Consider the following 17,902-nt stretch of genomic DNA (forward strand, 5'->3'; position numbering starts at 1 on the left):
ATATGATTAAGTAATCCACAATTTTCTTTATGATGATAAATCATACAAGGTGGAGAAGAATGAAAGCATCCTTACCTTCTTCTTACCTTTAATATGTTCAGTCTGAGGATTTTGCTGTTGCATGTGCATTTTAGTATGAATCACCTCTAATTTGTGGTGGTCGGAATGCATGAGTCAGGAGTTCTTTGAAGTCTTCGGCCTGAATTTGGGTCCGAGGAGTACGCTTAAAAAGGAGGATGTGAAAACATTTTAATGAGTTTACAAACAGCTGCCTCTGTAAACACATCTGGAGAAAGGAGTGATGACTTCAACAAGTCTGAGGTCCAGATGGGAGCAAATGCAACTTCCGCAAGATGTCACCACTAGTGCAAATTGTTTCAGCCTTGAACTTTGGCTTTCCTTCAAAGATCTTGAAAATGTTTTAACAAAGAGCTTTTTCTTCCTGCTTACATCCGTTTTCTAAAATGTTTCTTCTCATTTGGGCTGCTGGTGAGCTGGGGCCAATCACAGCTGACTTTGAGCGAGAAGCCAAGTTCAGGAATGAGAAAACACGTAAGGATGGTTGCAAATTCATAGCACCAAATTAACTTAACAATTTAATGTCATAATCTAGCAAAAATAGATAACATCAAGGTGCATTTTTCTATGAATTTAATTGACTGAGGCAAGTGCTGTCCTGCTTCTAATCACATCCCCTGAAGCAGCAAATACTTCCAAACTCCTGACAGGAGCAAAAAACCAACAAAAAAAAAAACACACGATCAAAGTGCAAAAAATTAACTGATGAGTTTAGAAAGCTGACAATTGTGTCACGGATTTCTCTTGGCACTCAAACTGACAACTGGAACCTGTCACAGTCTGAGATTCAATCTGTAATCTTGGGTCAATGAACAAACTGTTGGTAAATATGCAAAGTGGCGCCCGTGTATACAGAATGAACTTTCTGGATACTTGTCACTGTCCCCAAAAAAAAATTACGCTTGTTTTACAGGAGCTAGCCAATCAAGTATGTAAAATATTGCTTTTAAATGTACCTGCTCTTTATTATTACCACTGTATGACAAGTATGATACAATGCACTGAATGTGATTTACAAGAAACAAAAGAGCATCTAGAAAGAAAAAATCATCAAAAAAAATTAAAAAACTGCCCCCCCCCATGATGGTGTAACGTGGCAACAACCAGAGAAGACCATGTGTCTTTCCGAACAGCCGCTCTGTTTAATCCTCTAAGTTGCACCAAAAAGAGCAAGTCTTTTTTTTGTGTGTTTCATTCAATGTCCATCAATACTGGATCTTCAATCCGCCGGAAAATGGCACGAAAGTTTTTCCCTTCGTTCCGCTGCACTTTCTTTCCTTCCTCTGTGCACACACCTAATCGAGAAATGATGACATCATCAACCTGCAAAAACAAAGTTTTGGATGAGACAAATAAACCTGTGCATCGTGCATTGAAAAAAACTTGAAATAGATGCACCCACGTTTGTTTGAAAATGTTACACAACGCTAAAGAGTTGTTAGCGGAAGCTACGGCAAGTGTGCATGAGCTGAACATGTGCACCTTTTTCCAAAAGGGTTAAGGTCACCTCCCAACTTTTGAAAAAAGGCATGACAATAAGGAACTTTGAGAGTTCAAATATTGACCAAAAGTTTTCACTTGAAAAGTAAAAGTTAAATCTCTCTAAGAAAACTGGAACAGCGCAAAAAAAAAGTGTGACCTCAATGGAGCAGACAGAAAACAAATACAGTTGTGTGACCTGCAAACAGTGTTCTCCACGTACCAGCTCTTCATCAGGGACCCGCAAGAATAACGGATGTTCACTAAAGTGCTTCACCATCCAAAGGTGGACCTCCTCCACGTCCGTGATGGTATAAACTAAACCCTAAAGAAACAGACACAGAACAGCCAATCAAATAAAATGGCAATATGATTTTAGTAACTGTGTAGTAAATGATGCCCCACCAGAATTTTCATTGAAATATTCTACAAACCTATTTCAATCATATCTTACATTAGCCTTTTAAATAAATGGCTAACAGATGACTTTTTGCCAGAAACGGAAAAGTGCGTAACCTGTAAAAATAACAATTGTCAAGAAATAACAAGACCTCCTTGTAAGCTGAGCTGTTTAATAGCCACACAGCAGAGCAAAAACATACATGTGGCAAAGAATCTCCAGAACCTCTTCCACTAACACCCCAGAACGGGCTTAGCTTCTATACAAAGATCTCAGAACTTCAACATACTTCTTACTACTTTCCTATTAGCTAAGGCTTTGAGGTTATTTTAGGGCATTATGGAAAGAGCACAAAAAATAAATTGCCGAGTTTATTAACAAATAACAATCACTATTGGGGGAAAAAAATCCGATTTATGTCATTTATGGCCGAAATAGATATCAATTTGAAAATAGGGTCAATACTGATGGTGTGCACCTTGGTGCAGATCCAAATGAGGGTTATGCAACCGTGGCAGTGGTTTGTGGTCCAGCAAGAGCCTTTCCACTTATTAAAGCTGCAATGTGCTGGATTTGGAGTTTCTAATCACTACTGCCATCTGTGGCCAAAAAATGAAATTGCAAATCGCGTGCACAAGACACATTGTCGTAGATAGAGCCTGGAAGAGCCATAACCAATTAATGTTGACAGAGATGAGACAAGTTTTAGTCTGACTCCTCCGGACTACCTGTGTGTGACGTCACACCCGCAAAAAAACAACAACGTGAAATTCCAACCTAATCTTGTTTGAAAATTACTATTTTAAGTGTTCATTTGCTACTATAGGATATGCGAGTCATAATGAGTCAAATGAAAAGATATTCCCATGGAATGTATCTTTAAGCTTGCAGAGTAAATTGCATCTGAAGGTTTCCTCACATGTGCGGAGCAGTGATCCTTGGCATCATGATAAAAATAACCCAGAGACAACACAGAGGTTAATCCCCTATGTCACAGCAGTTTACACTGGACACTGCACAGATAGATTTACGAGAACAAGGACTTCTCAGAAAACTCAGTCATGGCACACATTACCACACTGCATTGCACTTTACCACACTTTTTTTTTTACAGTGAAGCCGGGATAGAACAGAATGGACACACTTTATTTGTTCAGCTGTCGCAAATCAGACTAGTGTTCACATGCAAACGATTGTGTCACTCAATAATTCAAATTCATGCTCATGGGGGCGTATCATGGAGGCAAACGTCTATGACAGACGACCCCACCTACCAGCACAGTTGTGCCAAAAGAGAAGGCCCGCCGGGCAGACCTTGGACACACGTATGCATGCACGGACGCACATGCATGCATGCCAAAGGAAAAACTATAAAGCTTAATTCGCTATAAGGCCCTTCTTTGTTTGAAATTGAAGGTATATAGGCTGAAGGCTTAAGTTTTGGCACAGCCGGCAATTCAGCGATTTCTAACACTGTAAAATCGGGTGACAAAATGAGCGAGTATAAAGTTCAGACACTGAAAAATGTGAGACTCGATACACACAAGAACGTGTTTCGCCTTTGAAATGGCAGACCATGTGCCTCCCAGTTCGGGCCTCCAATTAAAACACAGCTATATGAGATCATGGTTGTACCAAACCTAATTAATAGTCGTCTTATTAGTTCTTTAAGTTGGGCCTGATGTGTGACATCACGCGAGTAACTGGAAAACAAGTTAAAGGGGCTTTCTGAAATGGTACAAATTGATTTTCCGCTATGGAAACCCAATTAATTTAGCTTCGTGCAAATGTTGTGCTTGGTGTCATACGTACCCCGATTCTAAGTGTGTAGGCATACTCTGCCAATAACGTAGGGCTGATGATCCTCCATTTGTGTTTGGTCTTCTTAAAATGAGGATCCGGGAAAAGGAAGAACATCTTACTAAGCTGAAAATAAAGGCAAAAGGTCAGAAACCTTTGAATGAGCCCACGAGACTGAAAAAGTTTGAATCACTCCAATCCACATGCAATTGTAGTTTCTATTTTTAAGACCACTATCTTGATGCTATATAATGTAAACTCTTTAACATGGCCGTCCTGAGACTTTGCGGTTGGTTGTTAAACACGGTTGTTTAAAAACTGTAATTTCCTTTTATAGGTCCCTATAGTTTCTCACGTCAAATGGACTACCAGAGCTATTAAATAACAATCAAACCACTTTTTCTTTTCTGAGGGTTCATGTCAGGTATTGACAGAAAGATGTGAATGTAATAATTGGTGGCTGCAGGAGCCTCGGGGGACTTGGTTGGTGCTGATTGAATATGAAAAAAAATTAAACTGTTCATTTTTTTCCAAGCTATTTTTTTTTATTATGGAGACAGTTGTAATAGAGTCAACTTTAGAGGTTCTACTGTATATGAAAAGCTTCAATGTAGACCAGGAGAGCAAATAAACAGCAGTAATTGATCACGCTTCGGTTAAAATCCATTTTACAAGTTCAAGTTTAAAAGTCACTCCTAATAAGGGTGGATTGTCACTACATTTAAAATCTGCTTGGCTGTGACTAAATAATGTGACTTGTTATATAAACAGCATTGATGACATCATAGTAACCTTGGCACTGGACCATCAAATACTTTCAATCAGCTAGTAGCTAAGAATTCCATTCATACAGCAACAAGACTGTGACAATGGTAACGAGAAATGTGCAATTTTTTTTTCCTAACCTAGTCTCCTTTCCTAGTTAATACAATTTCCAGTGAACAGTCAAACTTTTTGGATTATCAATACTTAGCTCAGCTTCCGTAATAACGGGGACTTTATTGAACGGAACCGCTGTGCAAATTAAATTAGCATTGGATGACGTCACACCTTTTATCAGCAGAAACATTTTCTAAACATTGCAGATGTACCTAATGTAGTGCCATGGAGGATTAATTTGACTTTTTTTTTTTTTTAATTATAAATATAACACTGCCTCAGGCTATTTGAGGTGAACATTTAATCCAAAGGAGCTAACATGACTGTGGTACAATACGATCACTGTTTAATCTGAGTCATAAATTATTGAAGCTGAATGAATTGGATAAAAAGTGTCTTGGACTAATGTACTCTAAACTCAGCTGATGCGATGTGCCTCCCCCCCAAACATCAATCACCCCATTGTTGTGAAATCCTGGATTTTGTTGTTAGTGTTCGGAAATCCCTGAAATTACGTTTTCTAAGGTAGAATTTACAGTATCATAATGCCATTAACATCTTAATCTTTTGCAGTATATATGTGATGGTGACTGTGCTTGCTTTTTCATTGCATTATTTAAAGCAGTGGTTCTTAACCTGGGTTAGGGAAAAGAAGTCACGCTGATTTGCAGGTATGTCACTGGTTGTGAGTTCATGCATTGTGTTGGGTTTGGTTCTTTCAACAAGGTGATTTCATGCACGGCTCCTTTTGTGCACCAGTAAAAAACATCTGTCCTGAATTTGAAAAAAAAAAAAAAAAAGCATTTTATTTTTCACTAGAGGGGTTTGATGAATGCGCATAGGAAACTGGTGGGGTTTGGTACCCCCAACAAGGTTAAGAACCACTGATTTAGAGTTTTCTTGAAATGTTACCAAGTCCAAAATAAAGCCAGGTCGTCATAAAATACTAAGGGGGAACAGGCCACATTTGGCCTCAAACACTGACTGGCCAACTACCAAGAATGTAAATAAGCCTGCGAGTCAAAAATAATGTGGAAAAATGTGTGGCGATGTCATAAGGATTACTACGCTATAGTTACACGGTATATTAATAAATGGTTGCAACAGCCAGATGAACATTGTTCAGTTTATTTTCTGTGAACAGAAAATCTGAACTCTGAGAATTTATTAAGCCTGAGCTCAGCAAAGTAAAGCCCGGGGGCCACATTCGGCCTTGCCACAGTCTCTGACTGGCCCTTGCATGTTTTAATTGTTGCCAACTTTGCAGCTACAAACATTTCTCACTATTATAGCAGCTATTTTCTTTTTTGGAGAAGTAGTGGTCTTTCTACTAGTGACATTCATATTTCCTGCACAATGTTGGAAAGAGCAGAATTTGCGCAATATGACCAAACTTCACTTGTGTTTGTATCCCAATTTGACAATGCATGGGAACGTAATTGAGTGTCAAGTTGTTCCATCTGTGTATGCTTGTAAAAAAATGCAATGGAAAGCATGAAAATGCTACCTGTCCCTTCCTGAAGAAGTTGGGAAGATACTTCATGGCGTTGCTGCGAAGGCAGGCAATGTTCTGGTAGCTTCCTGGATTGCTCTCACGTAATGACTTGATACGATCCTGGACATAATCGGACACTTTCACCCGGATCTCCAGGCCCAGCATGAGTTTGTCTGGAAAGAGTGGAGCTAACTCCACTGGGAAACCACGCATGATACAAATGTCTAAAGATTGGCAGACAGTATAAGTCGAATGGATAAGGAGTAATTACCTAAAAGTCCACCGTATCCACACCCAATATCTGCAAACTCAACTTGTGGTGCTCCTTCTCCAGATTGCCCCTCACTAAAGAATTGTGGATAGAGCGTGCTCCAGTCCATCTCCTCTGGACACACAGGACTGACAAGACAAGAATGACAGCAATGAAATCCTATGAACACGTTTGGAAAGAGTTCAACGAAGGTGCAAAAAAGTTTCCCTCAAATTGTTGAATTAAGAAAATATGCACGGACGTCACTCACTAGTCAAACGAATGATGTGCCATCGGGTTTGAATGTGCTCGTTGTCTGTAGTAACGCTTCTGCGGCATTGACGTACTCATCCTGGCTTCGATAAAGATGTGCTTCCAAAAAACACGCAAGTTTTTCCTTTATTCGCTTCTTTTAAAGTGAGTAACTTATTAAAATGTCAACTCTTGAGAGTCACGGTTTCATCTGCATGCTTTTCCCAAACACACGCGTCGCGGATTGTTACGTCATCATTAAGCGACCAAAAAAAAAAAAAAAAAGAATAATCTCCATTCATTCATCTTTCACTACAATAAAATATGACAAATAAAAGTTTGGTTGTAATTGCCTTTTGTTCAGGACTCCCTTGCAAAAGAAGTTTTTAATCTTAAAGGGATTTGCCTGGTTAAATAAGAAAAATATTCCTAAACATTACAAGTTGAGGAAAAGTGAGGCCATTATGTCACGGCATAATTTTTATTCGGATATTTATTACCAAGCCTGATATTAATCCTTTAGTCCTGGAAGTTAAAATGTCTCAGTTAATACAATTGCAATGCATATGTGCACAACACAAATTATACAAAACACATTTGTCAATTCTTCAGAAAACAGCTGACTGGCAATGATTGGTCCTGACAGTAAAACAAAACAAAACAAAAAAAACTTTAGAACCTTATATTGGTTAAAACTTCTAGCAGTTAAAAAAAATACTTTTATTCAACATTTGTCTTGAAAACGTCCTTGTTTTTACTCCAATATAACCAATCCGTTCACCCTCACCACACAGACAAAATGTGCTTGTGTGGGTTAAATTTGGATTGAAGTTCAACTCTGCTTCTGACCCTGCTATACAGTGGTCGCCCTCATGACGACCTCATGGTTGTCGGCACGGTTGTTGTTGTTGTTGTTGTTGTCGGGCCTTCTTAGCCTGTTGAGGATGCTCAGAATAATATTGCCAACATAGAAGGTAATGCAAGACCGTCTCGGCTCCTGCCCGTTGTGTGGAACTTCCGCTGTGTGACTTTGCACATCACGGGCGCCTTTCTTTCTAGAACTGGTCAAGTCTTTTGTTTTGTCGTAATTTAGTACTCTCCACTTTTTGTTCATTGTATGCCAGCGCCTTATGATCCGGTATACAGACGGTCCTTCTTGGATTAGAAGTCCTGTGTGGAAAGAACAAAGGGTAGGGGAGCAATAAAGAGGGTTGGGTTAAATACTGGAACTCTAATTACACTTTATATAATTAATTAATATGAAAGGCTTGACTTGGAAGCAACAAATTAAATGGTGACAGCCGTCTGATGAACAAAACTGTGTCCACCATTCAAAGCACAACCTTACTTTCCAAAACTTGCACATAACCCAGTCACACTTGCCAATAAATAAATCAGTTTGCAAAATGTTACATAAGTGTATATGTTGTGTCATACCTATACAAACGAAGTCCATGAAGACGTACATGCCGTATAATATCTGAAAGATATAATTATGACGCTGGAATTCTGCAAATGGGCTGACAATTGACCATATAAGCCAACCCAAACTAGCTATGAGGAACATCAAGCCCAGGATAATGGCTGAAATCTGTACCTTTTCAATCAAGGTCAGAGAGATGGATTGCCACTGCAAAAACAGACAAGACAAATATCAAGGCGTTAATATTATAGATCAAGTAACGTCAATCGGTGGTCTAACGCTCTCTAGTGGTACGTCACGGGATTGCAGGTGGTCTACAAAATTGAAAATAATTGTAACAGTTTTAAAAATAAAATTGATTATTTAGACTTTATTTATTTTCCATCTTTTTATGAATTGTTTACCCGTCCAAATTATGTCACATGTAGCTAAGATTCCCAAAATAGACAAACAGGTGCAAATAAATAGCCTATATAAGTCATCCTCTTTCGGTGCAAAAAAAAAAATATTTCAAAGCAGTGGTCCCCGAGTTGCTTCTTGGTTAAAAAGGTTTTTCTGACAATGACAAGTCTGTGAATGTGTTTCCTCCATTTGATACTTTTCATTGGATGTCATTTTGGCACACATACAAGATTGGAGACAATATGGTACCTTCAGTGGGTTCTTGGTGCAAACGGAATGGACTCGGTACTTAAAGCGGCAGATCTCACAGTTCCAGGAGCCTGTTTCCCCGATCCAGCGGACAAGGCAAGACTGGTGAGAGTAGCGCACAGAGCCATCACAGCGGCAGGGGCTCAATAGTTCTCCCTGCAGAAAACAAAGAACACCTACATGAAGTTGGAGATGATTCCACCAAGTGAATAGTTTCCGTTAAAATGAATAGCATTCATGCACACATTTCAATACTAGCCTCCATCAATTGGTCTTGCCAAAAATAACATTGATACAATTTCAACATAATGAATTCCATTTCTTGCAATGTGCAGTACCAAAATGGAGCATATTAATATGAATATGACAAGTCAGTTGGGATAGGCTCCAGCACGGATGGATGAATATTAAGTGGATGCCCTGTGGCATGCTGCTTCCCACAGGTCAGTACGATCCTGCCTTCCAAGGGTCAGTACTATCAGCACACGCGCCCATTATTTTACGCTTTGTGTCAGGCATCGAAAGTTTTTAAAATCATGTGTGTATCCCGTTTCAAACAACAGCTCAAATATCATTGCAAATTTAAGGCAATTTGATTCCTATGTACATTCTGTTATTACCTATTCACTGTCACTCAAAATGTATTTAGTGATCAAACATGATTCTATTGCCCAGTTGTGATTCGAATTTGTATAGTTTATGGAGACATAAGTTGAAAAAGTTTTACTTTTATACTTGTACTATTTTGGCACTTTATAGTCCACGGTTCAATATGACATACCGGCTTCTGCCATCTAGTGGAGGAGCAGTCGCAACACACCGGTAGGTTAGATACAGAAAAAAAGTCAGATACAATATTTATTGACCAATTTTTTTTTTTTTCAAGGGTTAATTGACCAATGTTTCAGACCAATGTGACAATTTCTCCTTTTTTCATTCCACTAACCTTTTGTGAATATTCTTCTTTCCTGCTTTGAGGATATGCGGTTCATTCAGTATTTGTCTAAATTAGTAAATGGAGGAATGCACCCAAAAATGATTTATTAATTTAAGTGTACCTTGTCTGGGCCCTGGAAGCAGATCCGACACTGCGGGGTGCACATTTCACTTTCTGCAAGATTGTCGAAGGATTCGGTGTCCTCCTGCAGGTGTTTAACTTTGTCACCTGGGACTTGGCAAAACTTCTTGCCCTTCTCCTCTTTGTCCTCCTCCTCTTCGTCCTCCTTCTTGACCTCCTCTTCCTCTCCCGGACAAGTGAGTTTGAGCGGCGGCCCAGAAGAGCCTCCGATCTCCCCCGTCATGCTGGAGCCGGTTTGGGTCTTCTGATTCTGCTTTATTTGGAGCAGAACACTGTTAGTCACCAACTATCATTCTCTTGCGGACACGCTGCTCCAATGAGTTTGATTTCGACGTAAGGTGGCAGAAGTTGTTAGAAGAAGTGCAAAGCTGAGCAACCAGCAGGGGAGGACCTCTCTATGGACTGCATTTTCTACTTATCAAAAAAATGCATGAATTAATCCACAAATATCTGCAAGTGGATAGCCTGTATTATGCCTCGCATCCATTTAGCCAACTCTGCACTGCCTCCTCTTCGTCAGAATGAGTATTTTACATTTAATTCTCGTCGAGTGATTGCCCCGACGGCACTAATTGGAATAGACAAAGTCAGAACTTGATAAACTTACATTGCCTGCTTCTGTCCGTAGTGGCGCTGTGACGTGCGCGTAACGACGGTAAATTTCGCAGAATCTTGACAAAGATGACGTAAGCGCTCATCTTCTTATTACGGTGATGTCATTGGATATGCAAGCAGACGCCAGGAAGACGCAATTGTAAAGACGTTTTTTTTTTGTTTTGTTTATTGGCTTCCAAGATGTGGGGTGATGTTTTTGATTATGTGGGGTGATGTGCAGTGCAATGTAAAAAATACTGTACTGACGCGTGTGATGATTACAAACCGCAAATATCCACTTATGCTTTTTAAGTAGGACGAAATTACACATGAATGAACACATAACTGAACACTGGTAAATTGAAAATGAGACCATCGCCTTTCCTTACCGATCCAGTTGAAGACATTCAGAATTTGTTTGGACGTGCTTGGCCAGCGGGCAGTTTACTGCTTACTGTTAAAAAGTGTGCTTTATACTCTGAAGAGATTCATCAAAGCTTCTGACACCTCACATGATGTCATTTAGTGCAGTCCCTGTATCTGTACGACTTGTGTTCTTTGTATATAAGGCAGCACTGTAGACCTACTCTGTTAATACTCGATCATTTTCTTTATTAATGCACAAGTACTTGCAGTAGTCTATATAGCTTTATCTCGCTGTGTTTGCGTTCTATAAAATCAATCAATTAATCAATCAATCAATCACTCAATCAAAAAATGTATATAAGAATACTGCACCGGTACATCCATGTGAAAATGTCAGAAAAATCACAGGTATCAAAATTTACACCTAGATTTGAGGTGGAAGGTGTGGGGAAGAGAATGACCAAGGGTGGTCACTATGTAGCTCCGCCCCTGTCTCTGCTTAATTGACAAAACCCAAGCACTCTGTAATCATTAACGCACAAGCAAGTGAGGTTGGTTATTTCATTTGTTAATTTACAATTTCTCTGTTGTCATCATCCGACATGAACATAAATCCTCCTTGGTTTCTACTAAATACTGCCAATAAACACTGAATATTCTGTAATCTGCAGACAACAATACTAAAAATTCCTGAATGACATTTTGACCTCACTGTTTTGACAGCGATGAGTGAATTAATACAGTGATATTCTAGTCGAGTTGTATGCCAGAGTAGTGCATGTATGTAGCGCCGCCCCCGAAAGGACTTTCTTGAAGCAACAGGAAGCGACAACCCCCCGAAAGGAGTGTAGACTAGGGAGGGAAAAAGAAAGAGTGGGTGGAGGTGGAACACGTATCGATTGATTGTCTTTTCTCGATCGAGATTCACAACAAGTTCTGGTCGCCTCTGAGTCCTTGTGTGTCGGGCAGAACTTCTACGTGGCACCGCATCGAAAAGCATGTCTGCCTCATAAAGGTCTAAAGGGAAGCGGACCCGGTTCTGGAGAGAGACAAGGTAAGATACTGTGAAGCGGAGGTATATGACACATTTAGTTCATTTTTTCTTTTTTTTTTTTCCTTCCGTGCGGGTAACAGTAGGGCCATTGGACGTAAGGCGTTTACGTAAAGTCGCACATGTGCACGTTTTTACATGTCTATTTTTCTTGAGGTGCGCCACGTCACAGGAGATGGAGGTGTGGATACAAACTTGTGGATGCTCCTTGTTTTTGTTTTTTTGTTACGTTAGTGTTCACTTTGAATTAACAAAAGACGGAGCAGCACCACGTGTTGCGCCCCCCCACCTCCTGGCCTGGTTCTCCCTCTGTCTCCTCCCACCGGCCTCCTGTGTCCGGATGGCTTAGATAACTTAACAATTTTGCTCAGAAATACACTTGAATGTACATTTTAACTTAAGAACAGTCCGACGGCAAACAGGGGCGACCTTTAAACCATTGAGTTGCAAATGTATGCGCACGAAGCCATTGTGGATACTTTGTCATGGTTCCGTGCAAACAATTTCAAAGTTTCTTTACAAGGTAACAACGAATGACTGTTGCCAAATGTCTGGCGAATGTCTTTGCAACCATTTGCAATGACCCTGATGAAAAATAAATATTCAGGTGTTGCTACTTGGTGAAATACAGGCATGAATGAATGAATGAATGAATGACTGAATGAATGAGGTCAGACTGTCAGTGTTGTTTTCAGCTGCTTCCCCTGCTAGTGTATTTAAAAAATTAGATGTAAGCTGGCGTTACCATATCCAAAATCACAAAAAAATATCGTGTGATCAGTTCTGAGGTTCAGGGTTTGAAATTTGAATCGGTACAGTTTGCTTGTTCTCCCCATGCTTGCCTGAATCCAGGTATTTAATATTATTGTTATTTATTGTAATGTTATGCAGTGTGAATATTTACATTGTACTTAAATACATTAAATAAAAAAACGTACTGAATCATTAATGATTCAATAAAAATGCTTGTAGATAGGGTACATATTTCAAAACAAGTTAAATACTATAAAAGATTAAATGCAACTGTTTTGTACTTGAACAAAATGAAAATTTATCAAATTTGCTGTAAGTAGTACACATAACATTATGAAGAGTTTGATTCCATATGACTCACTGAATTAAATCAAACTAAATTGTCCTTAGGTCTGAATGTGACTGTTTGTCTGCACAGTATACTGCCTTTTGTTGACTCACTCATTGTGAGGACAAGCACTATAGAAAATGAACGGACGGCAGATCATGTGGTCATTTGTCTTGACGCCATAATGACTTCCTCCAGAAGAAAAATGCAATGAAAGACACTGATGGGGTCTTGGTGTGCATCAGCTCATACGTATAATGTAATATAAATACATCAGATTCTTTGTAGTGGCCTTTCTAGTCCCAACGATGGTGGATAAGCGATTATATGTTTATAGGGCTAAATCAGAGTCCAATGAATGGTAATTGATCCTCAGTTGAATGAGTCACCTATGTAAGCAGCTATATGCATGACCTTTACATAATATGCATGATATATACATGTCACATTTTGGAGTTTGCATGGTGGAGTTTGAAAGCCCCAACTTCAATAATAGTAAATAAACAAAAGGCCACAATCATAATTATTTTTGTATTTATTGTATTTGTTGACATTTTTATTAGGTAGTGTGCTATGACATTTTTCTATTATAAAACGGGTGCTTTGGCTTAGCAAACCTTGGGAAAAAGGAAATGTCAGATTTAAACAATAATAAATGACAAAGACAATGACTCATCTTTCTCAACATACAGTCACGTGCGTTGTGGCAGCACAAAACATCAAAAACGATCTGGCGCAATACATAACTATTCAGACCCTCATTATTTATTACCACAATACAGTATATGCGATAAGTGTTTGGAAATGTACACATTTGTTTGTAAAGCTGGCTAGTTAGCATCTGAAAAATGGATTGTCATGTTGTGTAAATAATTTGCTGTTTAACCAACTTCTCATGACTCGTAAAAGAACCTCACAAAAGTGAAGTTGCATTCCGACGTGCTGTTAACAAGCTGGAACGCCACTAAAGAGTGTTAAGATTTTGGAAGACATCAAGAGGGCCACGCTACAAAAGGCATTCGATGCATCGCCTGAAGTGTTTGGCTTTTCGAGTGGTTCTCTTCATTTTCCGTTGCACTTCAATCACTCTCCCCTGCAGAAACAATTCAAGCTTCAGCCCATTTCTCCCCCTTGAACAAGCTCTAACCCAGCAGGGCTTGGAGGCGCCATCAAAAACACACGCACACTCTCGACAGCATTAGTTAATTCAAAAAGAGTTGGCTTCTCAAGAAATAATCGAGCCACGCAACAGCCTCTCATTCATTATTTAAAAGTAACAATGAGTAAGGCAGGAAAGCCAAAACTTTTGGCATTTCAATGGTGAATTAGTTAGCTGTAGTCATCCCGAGAGGTCTGGAATTTTCTTTTGTGCACTTTTGTTGGTGGGTTACACCACAAATCCTTTTCATTCTGAGTCTTGCTATCACTTAACGGAATGTTGCATATTGGGAATTTTTAACCCCACATATTCACTATCTGCGATACTTTGTACACCACCAGTATTAGTGATTTTGCCTTGCAATTGAAAAGTTCCGGGTTTGAATCTTGACTCAGGTCAAACAAAACAAAAACATCTTACAAACCACCCAGAATTCTTCTGATGATCCACTATATGTTCCCTATGGGAGATGATTTGATTCTTCTTATATTGTTTTTGCAAGCTAATTTAGTGACGTGGTCTGTGTTTCTCTGACAGTGTAAAACCGCTCATGGCCCAGGGCACCAGCCTCCAGTATGAGCGAGTGGCAGAGATCGGCGGCGGCGCTTACGGGACCGTCTATAAGGCCCGTGATATGGAGAGTGGTCGGTTTGTGGCTCTAAAAAGCGTGCGAGTCAAAACGGACCATAATGGCCTGCCAGTCTCCACAGTCAGAGAGGTGGCTCTGTTAAAGCGACTGGAGCAGTTTGACCACCCCAATGTGGTCAGGTAAGATAGCGGTTGCGTGCGGGGTCTTGTGAGCACACCCTCAGACATGGTCACTGCTCTCCTGACTATTCCAGGCTTATGGACGTGTGTGCCACCCAGAGGACGGAGCAGGAGACTAAAGTCACTTTAGTCTTTGAACACGTGGAACAAGATCTCAAGACGTATTTGGAGAAAGCGCCGGCTCCGGGGTTGGCCCCTGAACGCATCAAAGTGAGCACCTACTCGGAAACGAAGTTGTTTAATGAATTTTTTGTTGGATTGGATGTCATTATTTTTTTTGCAGCTTTGTCGTTTTTTTGATTACCTTTATCCGCTTGATTTTTTTAAATTTTATTTATTTTTTTGCAGGACTTGATGAAACAGCTGCTATGTGGTCTGACATTCTTGCACTCAAACCGTGTAATGCACAGAGACCTGAAACCAGAGAATATTTTGGTAACCAGCCAGGGTCAGGTGAAGCTAGCTGACTTTGGACTTGCGCGCATGTACAGCTGCCACATGGCCCTCACTCCTGTGGTAAGAACCAGTGCACTTTGAAATATTTATATTGCACTTCCAATATTATCTGGACTTTTAAATATTTGTTACACATCTGGATATTTACAGTGTACATTTTAGCAAAATATACTGTGTGTTATTTAAATTGTGATTTACTGGTACGCCATATTTTGCATGCAACAAATTCAAATCTGAGGAAAACCCACAATTTTCTATTCAAGCTCCTCAATGTGGTTGATCATTTCTGTGCATCCGTTTCTCCAAGGTGGTGACACTGTGGTATCGGCCTCCTGAGGTTTTACTGCAGTCCAGCTACGCTACACCTGTCGACATCTGGAGCTCCGGCTGCATCTTTGCGGAAATGTTCAAACGAAAGTGAGTCAGCAGAAAGGCTAATCGGATTAAAAGAAGCTCATTGTGATGTTGATAAGACGCCAGTCCGTGCGTTGGGAGCGGTCATATTCGATATTTAATATGTATATAGAAAATGGAGGTTTATTAGTTTCTATGGTATCGCAATCTATGCATTCACCAAAATACTAGGAACATGATGATGTCATGCAGTTCTTCACCATGTCATTGTCATTCAAAATTGAACTGAAGTGAAGGCTGACCTTTAAAAAACAGCTGCAAGTGTACCTAATGATGTGACCTCATGAGAAAATGTCACCTGATTATATTTTCTCCTAATTGGATTTGCTATGTAAAATATGTTCGCTTGATTCAGTTGTCAAATTATGACTCTACAATCAGATGGCACAGGAAACAATTAACATTATCATCCCTGCACTTTTTTTTTTTTTCCCCTGTTAGACCCTTGTTCTGTGGAGAATCCGAAGTGGACCAACTCGGGAAAATCTTTGAGTGAGTCATGCATTCATGCAGAGTGACTTAACCCTCCTGGCTGATGATTCTCATTTCACTGGAATTGAACGTGTCATTGCAGAGTGATTGGTTTGCCACCAGAGCAGGAGTGGCCAACTGGTGTTACGCTTTCAAGACAACACTTCCCCCCTTTCTCGGCTCGCCCCATAACTGACTTTGTTCCAGAGATAGATGAGCAGGGAGCTCAACTGCTGCTGGTATGATATCAGAGATGTTTATTTACCACTAAATGTTAATTTACCACTTGCCGTCTTCTTTTCTCTACTTCACCAACAATTTAATTTTGCAGCCATTGTCCTCAATCAAGTTGCACATTTACTACACAATGATAACAATTGTTTTAAATCAACATTTTATTAATTCGTTTTTTTATGAGACATTTGTGGGCGCCTGCGTTTCCCTAAATACACAGCATGGCAAAAACAAAAACACTGCCACTCTCCTATAACAAGACCACATTTACATCTGTACATCATTTATTCAATTCATATATGAATTATGTGGTATGTTAATATTTTTATGAATAATATATGAGCATACAACTGTAATTTACCCTTCTGCCGCTATTTCTTTCCACAGTCTATGATAAACTAAAGCACTACAGTGCTGGTAAAGCTCCATTTTTTTGGGGGGTCCTTGATAACTTCTGTAAAAGAGTGTGGATTTATAGAATGTTGTAAAAGTTTAACTCAACAACAACCGTGATCTGAGAGTTTGACCCTGATTATTCTTTTTACCAAGAACTTCTCCGAATCGCTTTCGGTTGCCAGGCAACTGGCTTCATCCAGGATGAGAGCAAAACATCCTGTAAAATGGCAGCTATCAATGTTTGCAAAGCGCATTCTACAGTAAACCGTGTTTTTTTTAGAGCTGATGGTGACCTTCAAGATGATGAATAAGTAGACGTCACTTTTCAATTGGTCTTTTCTCATACCTTATTCTTCCTTTCTTTTAGGATATGTTAACCTTTGACCCCTGCGATCGAATATCAGCTCTGAATGCACTAGATCATCCGTATTTTCGCAACGAGGAGATATTGACTGAGAGAAAAAGCTGAGCTGCTGCAATAAAACACAGAAACAAGCCCAGTTTTTGGCCGCAAGATTTCATACTCAAGGAAGTCCCTCTTGTGCCCTGGGATGTTTTGGGTTTTGTTTTTTTATTACTCCAGTATCAAAAATAATTGAAGAGGAGTCGTGTTAAAGAGGGGCAAACGCATGGATGGACATCCATGCATTTCCATGATGTAAATGTCACAAGTATTGATGTTAACACAGCATGACTTAATTGTTTTTACTCTGTCTGTCCCTCAACATTTAGTTACGGGCTCGGCAAAGTGACAGAATTGACATCTTGGTTGTGAGCAAGCCTTTAGTCAATTGAAAACACGCACGGTAACATCAATCACCCTCAAAGTCATTTCTGAAAAATGTTTGGCATCATTAGATGACTGAAGAGGTGGATTTTATTTAGATTCCAGTCTTGTTGTTTTTTTTTGTGTGTGTGGAAATCTTTTGAAATCAACCTGCACTGCAACCACAAAGGAATAAAAACACTTTCAATCACAAAACAACTCAATGACTGATAGGTTCATTCTGTATTACTATTTCAGTTCTTGTCCCAACTTCTGCTGGTACTTTTTGTCTTTGCCCAAAGTCAGCTCGGATCGGCTCCAGCTCACCCGTGACCTTAATGAGGACAAGTGTGATAGAAAA

At 39.6% G+C, this 17,902-nt stretch overlaps 3 protein-coding genes across 4 annotated transcripts; 1 reads left to right on the forward strand and 2 right to left on the reverse strand.

Moving 5' to 3' along the window:
• Positions 1–1,018: 1,018 nt before the first annotated feature.
• On the reverse strand, positions 1,019–6,897 carry mettl1 (methyltransferase 1, tRNA methylguanosine). The gene is made up of 6 exons (XM_088389900.1): positions 6,653–6,897; positions 6,403–6,530; positions 6,144–6,328; positions 3,770–3,883; positions 1,781–1,882; positions 1,019–1,401 (listed from the first exon to the last, which is right to left on the reverse strand). The coding sequence occupies exons 1-6, from the start codon at positions 6,730–6,732 to the stop codon at positions 1,270–1,272; spliced, it is 741 nt and encodes a 246-aa protein (XP_088246026.1). The 5' UTR covers positions 6,733–6,897; the 3' UTR covers positions 1,019–1,269.
• Positions 6,898–7,108: 211 nt separating this feature from the next.
• On the reverse strand, positions 7,109–10,876 carry LOC148390611 (E3 ubiquitin-protein ligase MARCHF9-like). Of its 2 annotated transcripts, XM_088389898.1 has the most exons (6): positions 10,769–10,876; positions 9,766–10,038; positions 8,708–8,863; positions 8,231–8,263; positions 8,071–8,113; positions 7,109–7,803 (listed from the first exon to the last, which is right to left on the reverse strand). In XM_088389898.1, the coding sequence occupies exons 1-6, from the start codon at positions 10,784–10,786 to the stop codon at positions 7,487–7,489; spliced, it is 840 nt and encodes a 279-aa protein (XP_088246024.1). In that variant the 5' UTR covers positions 10,787–10,876; the 3' UTR covers positions 7,109–7,486. The 2 variants fall into 2 exon arrangements, with proteins under 2 accessions (XP_088246024.1, XP_088246023.1); XM_088389897.1 differs by having other exon boundaries at positions 8,071–8,263.
• Positions 10,877–11,531: 655 nt separating this feature from the next.
• Positions 11,532–17,760, forward strand: cdk4 (cyclin dependent kinase 4). Its single transcript, XM_088389899.1, has 8 exons — positions 11,532–11,799; positions 14,574–14,804; positions 14,879–15,014; positions 15,153–15,320; positions 15,568–15,677; positions 16,116–16,166; positions 16,249–16,384; positions 17,143–17,760. Exons 2-8 carry the CDS (start codon positions 14,587–14,589, stop codon positions 17,242–17,244), a joined length of 921 nt encoding a protein of 306 aa, XP_088246025.1. The 5' UTR covers positions 11,532–11,799; positions 14,574–14,586; the 3' UTR covers positions 17,245–17,760.
• The last annotated feature ends 142 nt before the right edge of the window (positions 17,761–17,902 follow it).

This window comes from Syngnathus floridae, chromosome 11 (assembly GCF_059516105.1).
Source record: "Syngnathus floridae isolate MCC-2025c chromosome 11, RoL_Sflo_1.0, whole genome shotgun sequence".
NCBI classification, from domain to species: Eukaryota; Metazoa; Chordata; class Actinopteri; order Syngnathiformes; family Syngnathidae; genus Syngnathus; species Syngnathus floridae.

Bases quoted from the DNA above. Each gene is read 5' to 3' on its own strand.
- mettl1 (XM_088389900.1), bottom strand. From the start codon at position 6,732: ATGAGTACGTCAATGCCGCAGAAGCGTTACTACAGACAACGAGCACAT. The intron at 6,329-6,402 runs GTAATTACTCCT...GTGGTTTCCCAG, and splicing joins TGGATACGGTGGACTTTTAG to TGGAGTTAGCTCCACTCTTT. The intron at 3,884-6,143 runs GTAGCATTTTCA...CTTTATTTTCAG, and splicing joins ACTTCTTCAGGAAGGGACAG to CTTAGTAAGATGTTCTTCCT.
- LOC148390611 (XM_088389897.1), bottom strand. The intron at 8,264-8,707 runs GTACCATATTGT...CTGTTTTTGCAG, and splicing joins GCACCAAGAACCCACTGAAG to TGGCAATCCATCTCTCTGAC. The intron at 7,804-8,070 runs GTATGACACAAC...CTTTCCACACAG, and splicing joins CATGGACTTCGTTTGTATAG to GACTTCTAATCCAAGAAGGA.
- cdk4 (XM_088389899.1), top strand. From the start codon at position 14,587: ATGGCCCAGGGCACCAGCCTCCAGTATGAGCGAGTGGCAGAGATCGGC. The intron at 15,015-15,152 runs GTGAGCACCTAC...ATTTTTTTGCAG, and splicing joins TGGCCCCTGAACGCATCAAA to GACTTGATGAAACAGCTGCT. The intron at 15,321-15,567 runs GTAAGAACCAGT...CGTTTCTCCAAG, and splicing joins ACATGGCCCTCACTCCTGTG to GTGGTGACACTGTGGTATCG.